General features: G+C 38.2%; 1 protein-coding gene across 4 annotated transcripts in view; it reads right to left on the bottom strand.

The window, feature by feature from the left end:
* Positions 1–6759: 6759 nt before the first annotated feature.
* MBTPS2 (membrane bound transcription factor peptidase, site 2) overlaps positions 6760–13996 on the bottom strand; it is a 41002-nt gene continuing 33765 nt past the window's right edge. The window contains exons 10-12 of one of the 4 annotated variants that reach the window (XR_007777312.1): positions 13857–13963; positions 13071–13198; positions 12503–12630 (exon numbers count right to left, since the gene is read on the bottom strand). Coding sequence is in view for 2 of the 4 variants with exons in the window: in XM_030234418.2 (XP_030090278.1) it covers positions 12374–12596; positions 13888–13963 (299 nt within the window). In the remaining 2 variants the exon portion in view is untranslated. Of the gene's footprint in view, positions 13199–13856; positions 13964–13996 lie in introns of all 4 variants that reach the window. The other 3 variants (XM_030234418.2, XR_007777314.1, XM_050972987.1) reach the window with 3 other exon arrangements.

The following is a 13996-nucleotide window of genomic DNA, read 5'->3' as shown; positions in this document are numbered from 1 at the left end:
CTGGACAGCCTGTTCCAGTGCCTCACCACCTTCACAGTAGAGAATTCCTTCCGAATACACAACCTAAATGTGCCCATTTGCAACTTAAGCTCTTTCCCCCTTGTCCTGTCACGTGCACCCTTGTGAAAAGTCTTCACTGAATGAATGAGCAGTCAGCTGTGACAGGGAAGTTTGTATCTCTAATTGGCTTTCCAGCCTTCAAACTTGATCTTGGCAGAAAGACAGAGAAAAGGCTAGTGAGCAATTCTGAAAGTAAAAGGTGATTATTTACAACTACAGCAGAGATGTATGGTGGGGGAGGTGGACAGGGATGACATGAGGCCACACATGCAATTGAGAATGCCTGTCTTCAGGCATACATTTTTCTTATTCCTAAGCCTGTTCTAGACAGGTTGATTTCTAAATCACTATCTTCATCATTAGTACTTTTAAGCATTATTGTTTACTTTTTCAACTCTTTTTATTGTAATTGTTACTTTAAAAAATAAGAAGAGATTGTTAGCTACAGATACCTAGCAATGAGAAATTATTCATCATCATGTTTCAATGATCTTAAAGATGCACACATATGTAAGAAGGGATATTGTGTTACTATACTAAAATATTTTAAAATTATAAATTATTAGGACCAATACTTACAAGTTTTAGAACATGTTCTAAAACATTCTCTGGAAGAATGTGGTGCACATGAATAAAGACCTTTCGAGCATGGTAATCAGCCAAAAACAAGTGTTTATTCACACAAAACTTTTTATTCATAAATCTGACAAAGAAAGAAAGAGGAAATAAGGCAGTGTAGGAACCAACACTCATTGTCCTGTTTGACTCTATACAGCCTGTGTAGGTGCTCTGAGCAATCCTATCCATTAATGTAGTCCTTCTGCAACATGGCTGTGGAGCAGGCTGTGCCCTAGCTGCTCACCCAGGCTGGGTCTGCAGTATGTTGGTTGAGAAGCAGCCCCAGAGCCTGGTGCTCCTCACATGGCTTATCTATGGTGGTATGTCTGTATTTGTTAACTCTAGAGAGAGGCTAGGGTGGCTTTCCAAATGCCTAAAGCAAGTGACTCAAGCTAGGTGGGGTTCAGTCCCTGAATTCCTCCCCTCACAGCAGCAGCGTGTTTAATCAAACAAGCAGCCTTGAAAGCTTGTTACAGCCCAAAGCAAAAAACCTTCCAAATTCCATTTGATTGCTACATCCTTATGCTTCAATACAAAATAACTTTTACAAGATGTGCTTGAAAAATAGGGCTATGTTTTACACTACAGAAGTGAAGAGCTTTGCACAGAGCATTAACTACAAGAGAAGCCCCTTGCTTCATTCTGTACATTGAAGCAACTGTTTTCCTCCTTCAGTAGGTTCAGTTCTGACCCTGTTCTTTAGCCACCTTACTCTGCTATCACTTTAACACTCCATACTCCCCTCCATATAGGGCCAGGATGTTTTCCACTAAGGTCAGTGCAGCCAGACCATGTCTGTGGTGAATGGGCATGGAAGGAAGGATTCCTTCACATTTCCATATTGATAAGAGTCTTACTGCTCATGCACAATATAGCTCTGTTTTCACATGCATATCATATTCAGGGTCTAGTTCAAGAACTCAATTTAATTTGGACCTACAATTTCCTGGTATCAGGTCGAATTGTCTGGCTGCAGTGTTAGATTTCATAGGACAGCATTCCAAAGCCTGGGATGCAAAAGCAAAAATTTCTACTTTCAGATGCCTAACTGACTAATAAGTTAAGCTGTTCTTAAGACAGCTGACTTGCCTTACAGCTACACAACAGCAAGTTTTTGGTGCTGATACAACATTTGGAGTAGTTGAAGAGGAGACAGCCCATTTCAAAGCTCCTTTGTTCATAAGCTTCCATGGCTCAAGCTGCACACTCCCTAGACTGAAGAAAATTAAAATATTTTTTTAATCATTGAAAAGGTATTTCAGTATATTCTGTAGAAAAGCAGAACAGCTTTTCAAATATCAGAGCAATTTTATTCTTTAAAATACAAGCTTTTCCCCCAAAGGTTAAAATTGGCAGCATCTCTTTAACACTCCTCTCCAGCAAGAAAACACCTGATTCTTACATGGTTTGTATGCATCTGCAGATATAGCAAAGATTAAAAAAAAAAAAAACAACAACCAATACATAATTTAAAACACTCCTGGAAACTTTGTGGCTCTGTCCCAGAGATTTTAAGTAGGTTCTGGCCACTCAGGATACTGAACTCACCTACAGTATTACATAAGCTGTAATGTTCACTAAACAGACACTGGATTGTATCCAGGCTGTTTCCCATCTGCTCTATCCTGCTCCCACCCCTGCACACCACAGGATTTACAAAGACAGAACTAACCCCTGCTGCATTTTGAGGGATGCTGGATTATAAAATTTCACACTGAGACCGAGTGCTATGCTGAGCCTCAAGCAAGAGAAGCAGCAGTGTCATTGCCAGACCTCAGCCTGGATGTTGTATGTGAGCTCTTCTCCCGCCAGGGCTGGGCATGTGCAGAACAGCTTGGGGCTATTTTGGGTAAAAACCTGAGCTAGTTCTGGAGGGTTGTTGACCTCAGGGCAAGCAAGGTCATAATGGCAGAGCTTAGTGAGATGTACTGTCCTAAGTCCCAGCTAAGGAGTGCAGGTGCCTTTCTGGGGCTGGCCCTGGCGGGGGCTGCAGGTCACCCAGGGGAGCACAGCGGGATGGACTCCAGTCCTGCAGGGTGGCCTCGCATCCCAGGCCCAGACAGAGCTGCTCGACCACTTTTCTTCACTGCAAGTTGTGTTTTATGGATCTGAGAGTGCCACTTCACTGCAGCCACAGCCTGTATGGTTCCCAGCCTTCTGAGGACACCAACAATCGTTACTTTTATCTCAGCTGATGCTAGTGCAGGCCAGCAGAAGCTAACCAAGTGCTTATCAAACTCACAATTCTGTGTATGTACAAACCCATGGTTCATTTTGCCTTTTAACTCCTTTTTGATCTAGAAGAATGCCTTCATTTAAGGGGCTTTCCCCCTCAATTTATTTACTTACATGTAATTAATAATAAAAATAATTTGTTTTTAAACTTGCATGGCCATTAATTTTCTGGATTATTTTTGCTATTTTGCATCAGAACATGACAGGTTTTGTTTCATGACCACATATATGAGAATAGTGATGTATACATTTAGCATCACATTTAGCATCACTTTGTTAAATTATGCACTTTTATTTTTACACCAACATTTGCACATGTTAAAAGACCCCTCTAAAGTAACCCTGTAAGTGAAAGCGAAAATATTCTCTTCAGAATGGCTTTTGATATTTTTCATTAAATATGAAAAAAGAAAAAGTGGTTAAAAAATTGTGCAGTTCCAGTTAGTTAAAATCTCAACTGAACAATAGATTTCTGCATTTTGATGAAAAATTACCACTTGATAATATGCTGAAGTTTTCACAACAATAACAGTAATATTTTAACTTCTGGTCTAACTTCTGGTTCAGCTCCATTTAATTGCAGAGGTCAGTGGTACACAGAGGACAGTTAGGTCAACTACTGAAATGCTCTCCTTGGGTATACCTTTGAATATAAATGCTGGAAAAATAACCAGAACTTTTATCTATGATAAAATAATCTTATCTGTGTTGGTTCACTAAAGAAAACAGTGAATTTTATTGTCAAAAGCACACTATGCAAGTTTGGGTTCCCTATTTTTTCCTTCCTTCAGCACTACAGCACTTTTAGCACTGCAAGTGCCAGAACATTTCCAGGGAATAAATTCAAGCATCTAAGAAAGAGCAATAAACAGTCAAAGTGAAGGAAAAAAAAATTTGTTGGTATAACCAGTGGCAAGTACCCAGGAACTCATGGTTTATAATGCATATTCATAATCTTTGTTGATTTTGCAGCAATAGTAGAGATACAGGTGGTTTGGCCAAGTATATGCTAATTATTCAAATAGCTACAGGAATGAAAACAAAGCTAAGGGGCAAAACATTAAAAAAATTATTTTCTTAATAATTGCATTTGTAAGGTTAACTCATGCTGAAGGGGGACTGTGGGAACAGGAGGAGAAAAGTTCTGACTTTGCATCCAGACTAAGGGAAAGATTGATCCTGATCCTCAGTCAGGGAGAGGGACAAAACTCTGAAGTCTGAGCACCCTGAACTGCTGTCAGGACAGGCTTTTATTGCCCCTCTGATCTTGCTACCAATGTGTTTTTAGCAATGACTGAAGTTTGTTAGTTCTAGTTGCAGGTCAGCTCCATGAATGCTTTAATGGAAAAAAAAAAAAAAAGCAGTAAAAATGCTTACTGTGGAGTTATTAAGATTCTGTAAATGAACAAACCACCTCTCTCTATCACTGCCTTCCCTGACTTTATCCCATGCTTAACTGTAAGTCTCATTTTTTTTCTCCTGCAAATTAAATCCAGTCAAATGCACAGTTGTGGCACTTGGCAGAGATGATCAGAGACCCCTCACATGCCTTGTCTCTACCTGGTGCCTCCAGGCAGAGACTGATAGGATTTTCCTCATAACATCAGCCTTCCTTATTCTTGCTGCAGGTCAGGCAGCACCACTAATTTCTGCTGCTTCCAGGCCTGAGGTCAGTGCATGAGGAGAGTGAATGTATTCTGCTAGCCTGGCTTTTCTACCAGTCTGGATCTCACTATTCTGCATAAACAGAAAAGTTTAGATGTTTAATGTCAGATATACTTACTCAAAAAGCCTCATAGTCTACTGTAATTCATGAGCCAAAAAGAAAAAATGCAAGGAAAGGAAGGAATCTGTTTGGCTTGAATTGATGCCCACGTGCAAGCATCTGGTGTGATACAAAATACCCTCAGGTACCTTTCCAAGTATCCAGCAGCTGGTCCAGAATGTCTTTGATCTCCAGTAGGGTCTCACCCACATCTGGAAGCCCCATGTGTAGGTCTCAGAAACCCTGGGACTCATCCACCAGGAGACAAAAGGAGACAAGTGGGGGATGAGTTTCAAAATGTTCTTTCAAGTCAGATTTTTAACCTAAGAACACCTTAGGATATCTCAGACTACACCAGATGCCTGCGTGGGCAACTGAATAAAATTCAATTGGTCTGGGAAAATTAAATAAACTATCTGGTAATATTTTAATAGATGTCCTCAAAGAGCCATAAAAGGTAAAAAGGACAGGAACTTTTGTAATGCATTAACAAATTACAGGGACATTAAAAAGAAAAAAGGAAAAAAGTATTTATTTTCAGTTTGAGAGATTCCTTTGAGGGGGAAATAAAAAAGGATGTAGGACCATGTGGCAAGACAGGCAGAAGTGGCAGTGACATAGTATTCAGCCACTAATATACTTGCAAAGAACGAAAAAGAGATAGACCTAATCATAAATGTAAATAATATGATACATAATTGGTAAGAATATCCAATTATATTTCAACAACACCATACTTAAAAGTATGAAAGCAAACACCAGACCCACATCTCTCTGAGGTAAAAAAAGGGGAAAATTTTAGTCCAGCTACAAGACATTTATCAGCTTAGTCCTCATAAATGTTGTGAATTCTCTCAGTTTACCACCATAAGATTAGAATCAAACCTTAAATTTTATTTTGTTGTGTAGGTCACATCAGAAGATCATAAAAATACTTTAAAAATATTTAAGTGAGTTTAGTGCATACAGATCTGCTGTAGATATTTAGGAATGCTTGGTGGTTCAAACTGGTAGGATCACAGGAAGAATTGTATTTTGCTTTCTTTATAAAGTTACCAGCAATAAGACTTATAGATACAAGGTTTCCTTTTAAATTTTACCCTGAACTTACGATAGTGAATAAGGCAACATTCCTCAGGATGACATTAGGATATAACTGATTGTTTTTTCAGATTATGAGGAACATACCTCATCACAGTAAAGGATAAGACTTTCAAAAACAACTGAAAAACCTCAGAACTCTCCTAAAAGCTTACATGCTCCAGAAAGAAACGTGCTATTTTATCTACCTTTACCATGGGTAAGAGATTAAAAAAAAGGCATCTCATCTCATCATGCCAGAAAAATGCAATTCAGAAAATTGCAAAAACTGCATAGCAACCTATCTGGGAAATCCTACCAATGTGTCCAATCTGTGCTTTGTGTCCATTTCTCATGGCAATCTTTTATCTGGGAACAAAGCCACAATTACTGAAACAGCTCTGCTTGTATAAAGTAACAGCGTGTCCAAAAGGCAACAAAGGCTGGCTCAGTTCTCAGAACAAATAACCTGGCTGGCTCCAGATGAGCTGCTCAAGGAACAGCAACAACACTTCCCTCCCACACAGAGCTGGGTCTAGCACAGCCCAGACACCACCTGGATACCCAAGGAAACCTGTCCAGACCCAGCCAGGGGATGTGCCCAGCTCTGGGCTGGCCTGGATAAACAAATCTAAGGTTGTCATATGTGAGTTCACCTTTGAAGAGCTGACATTCTAAGTTCCTCACACAGGACTGGGCCAGAGCAGCAGCAGTAAGGTTTTTGCTTACCTTGATGATGACATCCAGCGTCCAATATTTCAACTACTACTTACTGTGATAAGCTGATAAATAAGGGAAAGTTCAGTTATAGTTATTATTATTTTTAGGTGGTCAGATACTGAAAAGGATGGTGTATCTTGTTGGTACCCAGAGAGAATATATGAATCACATATGAATCTGAATATATGACAGAATATGGCAATTGCCACTAATAAGGAATTTATCACTCTACCTTATTTTTGTCACTCTACCTTATTTTTAAAAACAGACTTAAGCACATCAACAATCAGACAATGAATTTATTTGCAGGATACATTTATCATACATAGAAAACAATACTTATTGTTTGGTTAATTAAATAGAGAAAAAAGCAAAACAAAACCACAATACATTATTCAGTGTTCCATATATTTGTTAGCTGACATTTTCAAAATGAAGCTTTCTTTTTTTCCTGTTTTTTAAAAAACCCATGATCATGAACAATGCATAGTGGGAACAAAGGGTCTAGAAATCTAACATTCCACAGCTGTGAGTCAGTGTGAAAAATAAGGCCATGTAGAGGGAAAAAAATGCCACAGTGAATTTCTAAACAATACATATTCCATTGACAGGCTTCAGATAAGATCAACTGAGTATACGAAATCTAAAAACAAAGTAATGTAAGGAAAAGATGAATTTAAAATATTAACAAATAACTTGGAAATAGATTTTCCAAATAGGCTTGGAAATAGCTTCCAAACTTTCAACCAGTATCAATGAAGATCAATTACACTACAATGCTGCAAAAACCATCCCAGGATGAACATCCAGAGGTGAGAAAATACCCAAGTCCATTTTACAAAATATGCTTCAACTACCCATGCTACTTATTCAGCACATATTTATTGAAGGAATGACAAAGTGTTAAGAAAAAAAGTTTGACCACCAGTCACTGAATGAATTAGTGAAGGGCTGGAAAATATATCTTCCTGCTCTGAAATGTTAAATACAAGTTCTTTTCAGGTTTCATGACAATGTAAACGGAATGAAAGGAATTGCAGTGTCATATCCTGCTCTTTGTTCCTGTCCTTTCACACCAGGACAGCAGTGTGAAAGTTTCATAAAGCTGCCATGAACTGAAGTCCTTCACTGCCCTCAAACGCTGCCATCTGCTCTTCACATGATGGAGTGGATGAGCTCAAGGACCAGGAGTGACAGAGCTGCTGTTCTGTGGCAGCCCCCAGTGCAATGTTCCCAAATGCTGCATTGCGCAGGGTGTGTATCCCAGGTATCTCAGTCACATTAATAACTAATCAAAACAATGGGTCACATGAAATTCAGGATCAAGAGGGTCCAATATTGGGTCTTACCTGTGTTAAGATTCAAGATTCCTTACTCACAAAATTACAAGAACAAAGCTGAGACAAGACTGGTTGTGGAAACTGGTCTGAATGCAGGTGTACAGAAAGCATATTTTACAAATAACTACTTATATCTAGAGTTTAATTCACATATTTTAAAAACAATTAAATACAGATTAGGCTATATAAACGTTTATAAGCCTTCTTCACCTGTCACTAATGATATCCAGATCTGTATGAAAGCTCTGAATTTTTAGGACATCCATAATTTATTTAAAAAATATTCCTACAGGTCACCCTTTGACATCATGTAAAATGTATGGGGAGCTATGGGAGTGCTGGGATAGCTGATGTGCTAAACTGAACAAAACATATCCTTGTTAAAAGAAAGCTGAAACACCCTGGCTGCCATGGAGAGTTCTGTCTTGAAAACTTTATTTCATCACTATGCTCTACAGAGCCTCCTTCATTGCAGTTCTCCAGAACAGCACAAACAGCAGCACCAAAGAGTGAAGGCTGACCTTATTTAATTGCCCTGAAAAAGCTGTGTTTACTGTCCTTGTAGCTGAGGTTTCACAGAAATAAGAAACATGTTTTAAACATCAGCTGAACATAACTCATGTAGCCGTGGTTACATCATGTCCCCATCACTTGTCTTCTGTTAATAAAGAAGTTAAGAATTGCTTTTGGGAAGAAAACTTAAGTCTCTCTTTTCAAATCCAGAGAAAACCATAGAGAGAATTCACAGAGAGGAGGAAAAAGAAAAACAAAAGCCTACATTGCAGGATATGGAGGATTGCTGCAAGCTATCCCTAAAAAAGCACTAATCCATCCTATGGCTATGTATGTATCTGTTATACAAATGTATGTATACACACATATCCACAAATGCAGAATTATCACACTAGCTATTAACATGGTTGTCACAGAAACTATTAACATGGTTAATAGTTTCTAAATAAAAAGGATGAGTTAACAAATTTTCCACTGTGGCTCATAATTTGGGATGACTAATCTGCAAGTTTGTCTATACTTTTTCTACTGAAGCCTCTTTCATTTAATTTGTACAGAAGCAAGCTGGTTTCAAATTCCTAAGCTAGCAAAGAGCATGTAACATCCCCCATGCTAAGGAGTTTGCCATTTTCATGTCATATCATGCACTATCAGAACATGCTATGTAAATATCTGCTGATATAAAAAACAACTTCATTTTTAAAAAAAGTAGAACAATGACTATAATTATGGAATTCTTCTGGAAATTTTCAAACAAAAGCTAAGTATAACATTTCTGAATATTAGACATTACTTTTTCCATCTGATACAGATTTAAAATGCATAGTATATACATAAATAATAGCAGCCATCCCATCTTTAAGAGTGCTGTGTTTTATAGTCCAGTCACTATGCCTAAAAATTATATTGATGGATTCCATACTAAAGATTCTGAGGGGTTAATTAGAATGAGAAGGATTTAATTTAAAGACTTCCTAGTTTTACTAAAACAAAACACATATCAGAAATACTGATGTAAAAATCCAACACACAAAAATCACTCTGTACTTTTGTGTTTTCTCTTGCTAAATAAATGACCAAAACCCAAGGAAAAATCATCCCAGGAAGTATATGTATGGCACATGCTTATCAGAATGTAATCCATATGTCAGGATTATAGAGAGAGAAATTAACCCACTGAACAACTTCTTCTTAAGAGAGGAGTCCAACCTGACTATTACCTTTGTCTATCCTGATCGAAGATGTGCTGGGTCACCATTCATACTCAGTTTGCCTAAAGTCTTGATCTAAAGAACCTGTACATACCTAAATCAACCCTTACTCAGTCAAATTTTAGCATGTGGAGAAATGGACTCATGAATTATTTTTAAGCACTTCTAGTACTTTTCATGATATCTAAGGTCTGTACATTGCACTAGTGTGTCTGTTTTGCCAAAGCCATGACCAATGTCTTCTCCAGCCTCTTCTTCCTTATGAGATCAGACACACACTGAAGCTCTACTTAGTAGAACTGTGGCTTTCACTGAATGTGTAAAGTACAGTGGCTTTAGCTTCATTTGATAAAACTTCATGTTTTGGTAGCACACTAAATAACCAGGAACAGCCATCCAGCCTCATTATAGCAGATGAAATTTGTGCATGCCAATTCAGAAGCTTTGGGTTTTCCCAAATTTGTTGCCTACATTTCCATGTGAGGCACTATGCTAAAGGATTGTCCCAAGCCATTGTAGTCAACATGAATAAATAAATATCAAATTTGACATGTTTTGAAAGTAAATATCCTGTCTTACTAAACTACATTAAACCTTATAAGTCCAAATTAAATTTTTGCACTGTAGATTGGATAAGACAGAGGAAAGTGTTATAGATCCACTGGAAGGAAGAGCTCAAATCAGTAAACAGCCACTGAGGTGAGAGAGCAGTCTGGAACAGAGTCTCAGAGGCAGGCCTTATGCAAGGACCAGGCTGCTCCTGTCCTCCTGCCCACTGAGGGATGGCAGAGTGACCAGAACTGCTACTCTGAAAACTCTCTGTGTTTCCAGGAGTGATGACAAATTAGACTTACAGGGTGCAGTTTGCTTTTCCTTTCTTGCACTTTGTTTTACTTTTAATGGTCCCCAAAGGGGCCAGCTCACACTGGACTGATTGACCCTCTCCTACCAGGACCTGTCCCAATTTGCCTGGGTTGAAATGACTGAAAAGGAGAGGCACAGGCCAGCCACCCCACAGAGGTGAACTTCAAGGGCTCACCCAGCCTGTGGCAGCACTGGAAGGGGATGTAAACTAGCCAACAGCAAATAAATAAACATGGTTTCTCATTACTGCTTGCATCATTGTAAGAAAGGAGTGCATCTTAAGCGTGAAAGCTACTGTGCAAAAGTACACATCAGTGGGCAAATGTAAACATCACAGAGTTATGAATCTGTGCAGGAACTGGGCTCAGCCCCACTTTGAAATTAGCCAGGCTTTCACCTCAAGTGCCAAAACAATCTATTTTACCTGGTCCTGGATGTTTCAGTACTCCCTGCAGGCCAGGATCTGTGAGCTTAGGTTCCATTTCAGTTCCCGGTCGAAAGGCCATTTCTGTAAAGGAATCTGAGCTGCTGCAGCTCCTATGGGGAACACTGGATGAGGCAGAAGTTGCAGGGCATTTTTCAAAAATGTTCTATTTCAAATATTTAGGCTCCCAAACCAGAGCATTTTTGTTTAAATATCAGCCTATATTGAGGCAAGGCTCTGACTGAACCTGGTTTAGATAAACTAGGCAATATATCACAGGAGGAAAATACATGAAATATATAATCCTGTAGGGTACAAAACATTACAAACCTAAAGAGCTCCAAAGCACATCAGACATCCTCCAGTCAGTAAAACACTGACTGTCCTCCCACTGTTTATTTAAGAACAAGGATATGGTCTGTATTCATCTCAGGAAGCAAAGCCAAATGTTTAAATAGTTCAAGTCACAATCATATTCTTCCTCTAAATAATTCATATCAAAGACAAGCTAAATATCTTTGTTAGCTATCTTTGAACAGAATGAATAATAGTAAAGGAAAATTACCCTTTGAAATACAGAAAACCATCAGTGAGTTACTGTACATATTGCATGCATAGCATTAGAAGATAGACACCATAAAAACAATAGGTTTCACTTTCAATTGTGAACAGGTAGAATACAGTATTATTTTCTGAGTAAAACACCACAAACATTACACATCACTTAGGAAAACTGTGCACAGCATACTTCAGCACTCAGAAACTAAATTTCAGTTATCTTGTAGCTATTGCTGACAAATATTGCCTTTAAAAAAAACTTCAGCTGTGTCTGATAACATACAACTGAAAGTGTAAGCAACACAAACATGTGGGCTTTGTTATCCTCCCATATGCTTCATTTTTAGCAGACTTTGGCACTTCTCATCTACATCCTGAGGACAACATTCCTCCAGTCATTTGGCCAGGTGGAAAGGAAAGCCACTAACCCAAATGGCTGCTTTCTCCCCATTAACACATGGTAAGCATTTACCTAGCTTTTCCCCATTTTGAGACCAGACTTAGGGCTTCTTAAAATCCAGTTTGGTAGAATACCAGACTAAAAAAACCAAAACCAAAACAAGTCACTGAAGACTATGGTGATTGAGAAATTATCAGAGCCCACGCAGACAATTATTTAAATTATAAAATAAAACTGTTTTCTTTCTCCCACTTTACAAATGTTTGAGGCAAAATAATTCCCTTATTTTGAGATCTGAATTAATGAAGTCTGATTTTTCCTATGAAATCTTAAAATGCAATTTCTTCAGAAGGAATACAGTGCTTAAAGAGTAAATAAAAAGGCCCCTACATTTCCTATTAGATTTCCCATGACCACAGGCATGGTGTTATAAAGTTTTAAATTAAAACAGCAACCACCAGTTGATTGTTCTTTCAGTGTCATATTAAGGGAATTATTTCAATCTCAGTACTGGACAAATTTTAAAATGTAATGTATGCATTATTTCTGTGTACTTTGAGAACTGATGGAAGAATATCCGATGTTCTATCGTGCTGTCACCATCCAAAGCCCCAGTGCAACATTGGCAGCCAAAAGTGCACTACCAGCAAGCAAAATCAAAAAGCCAACAAGCTCTCTGTTTTGTTTTTCTACAATCAGGGAGCTCAGTGTGGCTTCCAGGAAGGAATTTAATATCCACTGACCATCCAAAGCGAAGCAGGGTACAGCGTTGATAACTGCCAGTGCTCCTGATAGTGAGATGAGGTACCTGGTTGAATGTAGTTAAGGTTCATTGAAAGTATCTGAGAAAATGTTAAAAAAAAAAAGTAATAAAAAATAAAGATATATGTATTGTATTTCGAGCATGCAGAGAGAGACATACAAAGGTTGTTTTTCTAGCTACCATTCTGTTTCACAGAAATTATATGAGTAAAATTAGTTTTATGCCATAACATACCCACTCAGGCAACTGCCTTTACAGATTTTTATTTTTTAAGAGCTAAGTTTGAATACTTAAACCTGAAGTCCACTCAACTCGAGTGAAAGCAGGAAACAGCAAAACCACCATCTTCTTTGCTTGCTTTGTGTGGTTTTGGAGAACGGTTGTAGCTCTGACACCATGCCTGAACTAAGAAGGTATTCTAGACCCAAGTATGAAATCATAATTAGGAATATTTTCCAAAACACACCCTAGTAAATGACTAGAATTTAATCAGAAATCTGACCTATCTCTCCTACTTACCTGTTAGCCAGAAAAGCTGAGTGGATTTCTGTACATGTGTGTGCACGTGAGAATGAGGCACGGGCAGGTAAATTCCACTGCTGGTTAAAGGCTTGCTAACTGCAGTACCTGCCTCCATCCTGAATGGCCTGGCAAGAAGACACAGTCAGAAAGCAGCTGGGGCAGTGTGAACCTTGATGTGCTACCTTTCCTCTGGTTCTATGGACTTGTTATTAAACTGAACTACACAGTTTAGTTACTCTATGGCCACGCATAAACATTTTACTTCCTAAGGCTAAGGATCCCTAGATTGCTCACATTCAAGTCTATTAATCTCTAAGTATGTGGATATATATAATCTTGTTTATTAATAAGCTAGAGTTAATTGAATTATCCTGTTTTTGAACAGCTATTTCATTTTCTTTTGAAGAAAAAAAAAACAGAAAGAAAACTACCATATCCTGTTATTTAGTTCAGTATAATGACACAAAAATAACAAAACTGTGATATTGCAAAACTAGCAAGAACAGCTAATTTTTCCTGACTTAAATTCAGGCTTACTTTGGCTTTCTTGTCACATCTGTTAAGGCTCACCCTCAAGAGTTAAAAGAAGCACTGACCAAAAATATGCTCTTAAACACAAGAAAGTGAGAGATTTCATTTTTAGCTTGGCACATGGACAATAATCAATGCAGAGATGGGATAAAGATGTCAAATCTCTACAGAAATATTTTAGGGTATCCTGTCTAAAATGACATCCAACTGAAGTTTTGTAGGTCACTTAATTCCGAACAGTTCTTTTCTTACCTTAAAAGAACAAACATACTTCAAAGGATACTTGCAAAATGTCTCTATCACCACAGGCAGATTGATACTTAGAAAGTTTTGTCGTGGTACAAAACTGCTGAGACTTACTGAAATGAAAATACACAAAGCATGAAAAGTCA

This window comes from Serinus canaria, chromosome 1 (genome assembly GCF_022539315.1).
Source record: "Serinus canaria isolate serCan28SL12 chromosome 1, serCan2020, whole genome shotgun sequence".
Lineage (NCBI taxonomy): Eukaryota > Metazoa > Chordata > Aves > Passeriformes > Fringillidae > Serinus > Serinus canaria.
The sequence above is the reverse complement of the archived record's forward strand: the minus strand, read 5'-3'. Positions and strand labels throughout refer to the sequence as shown.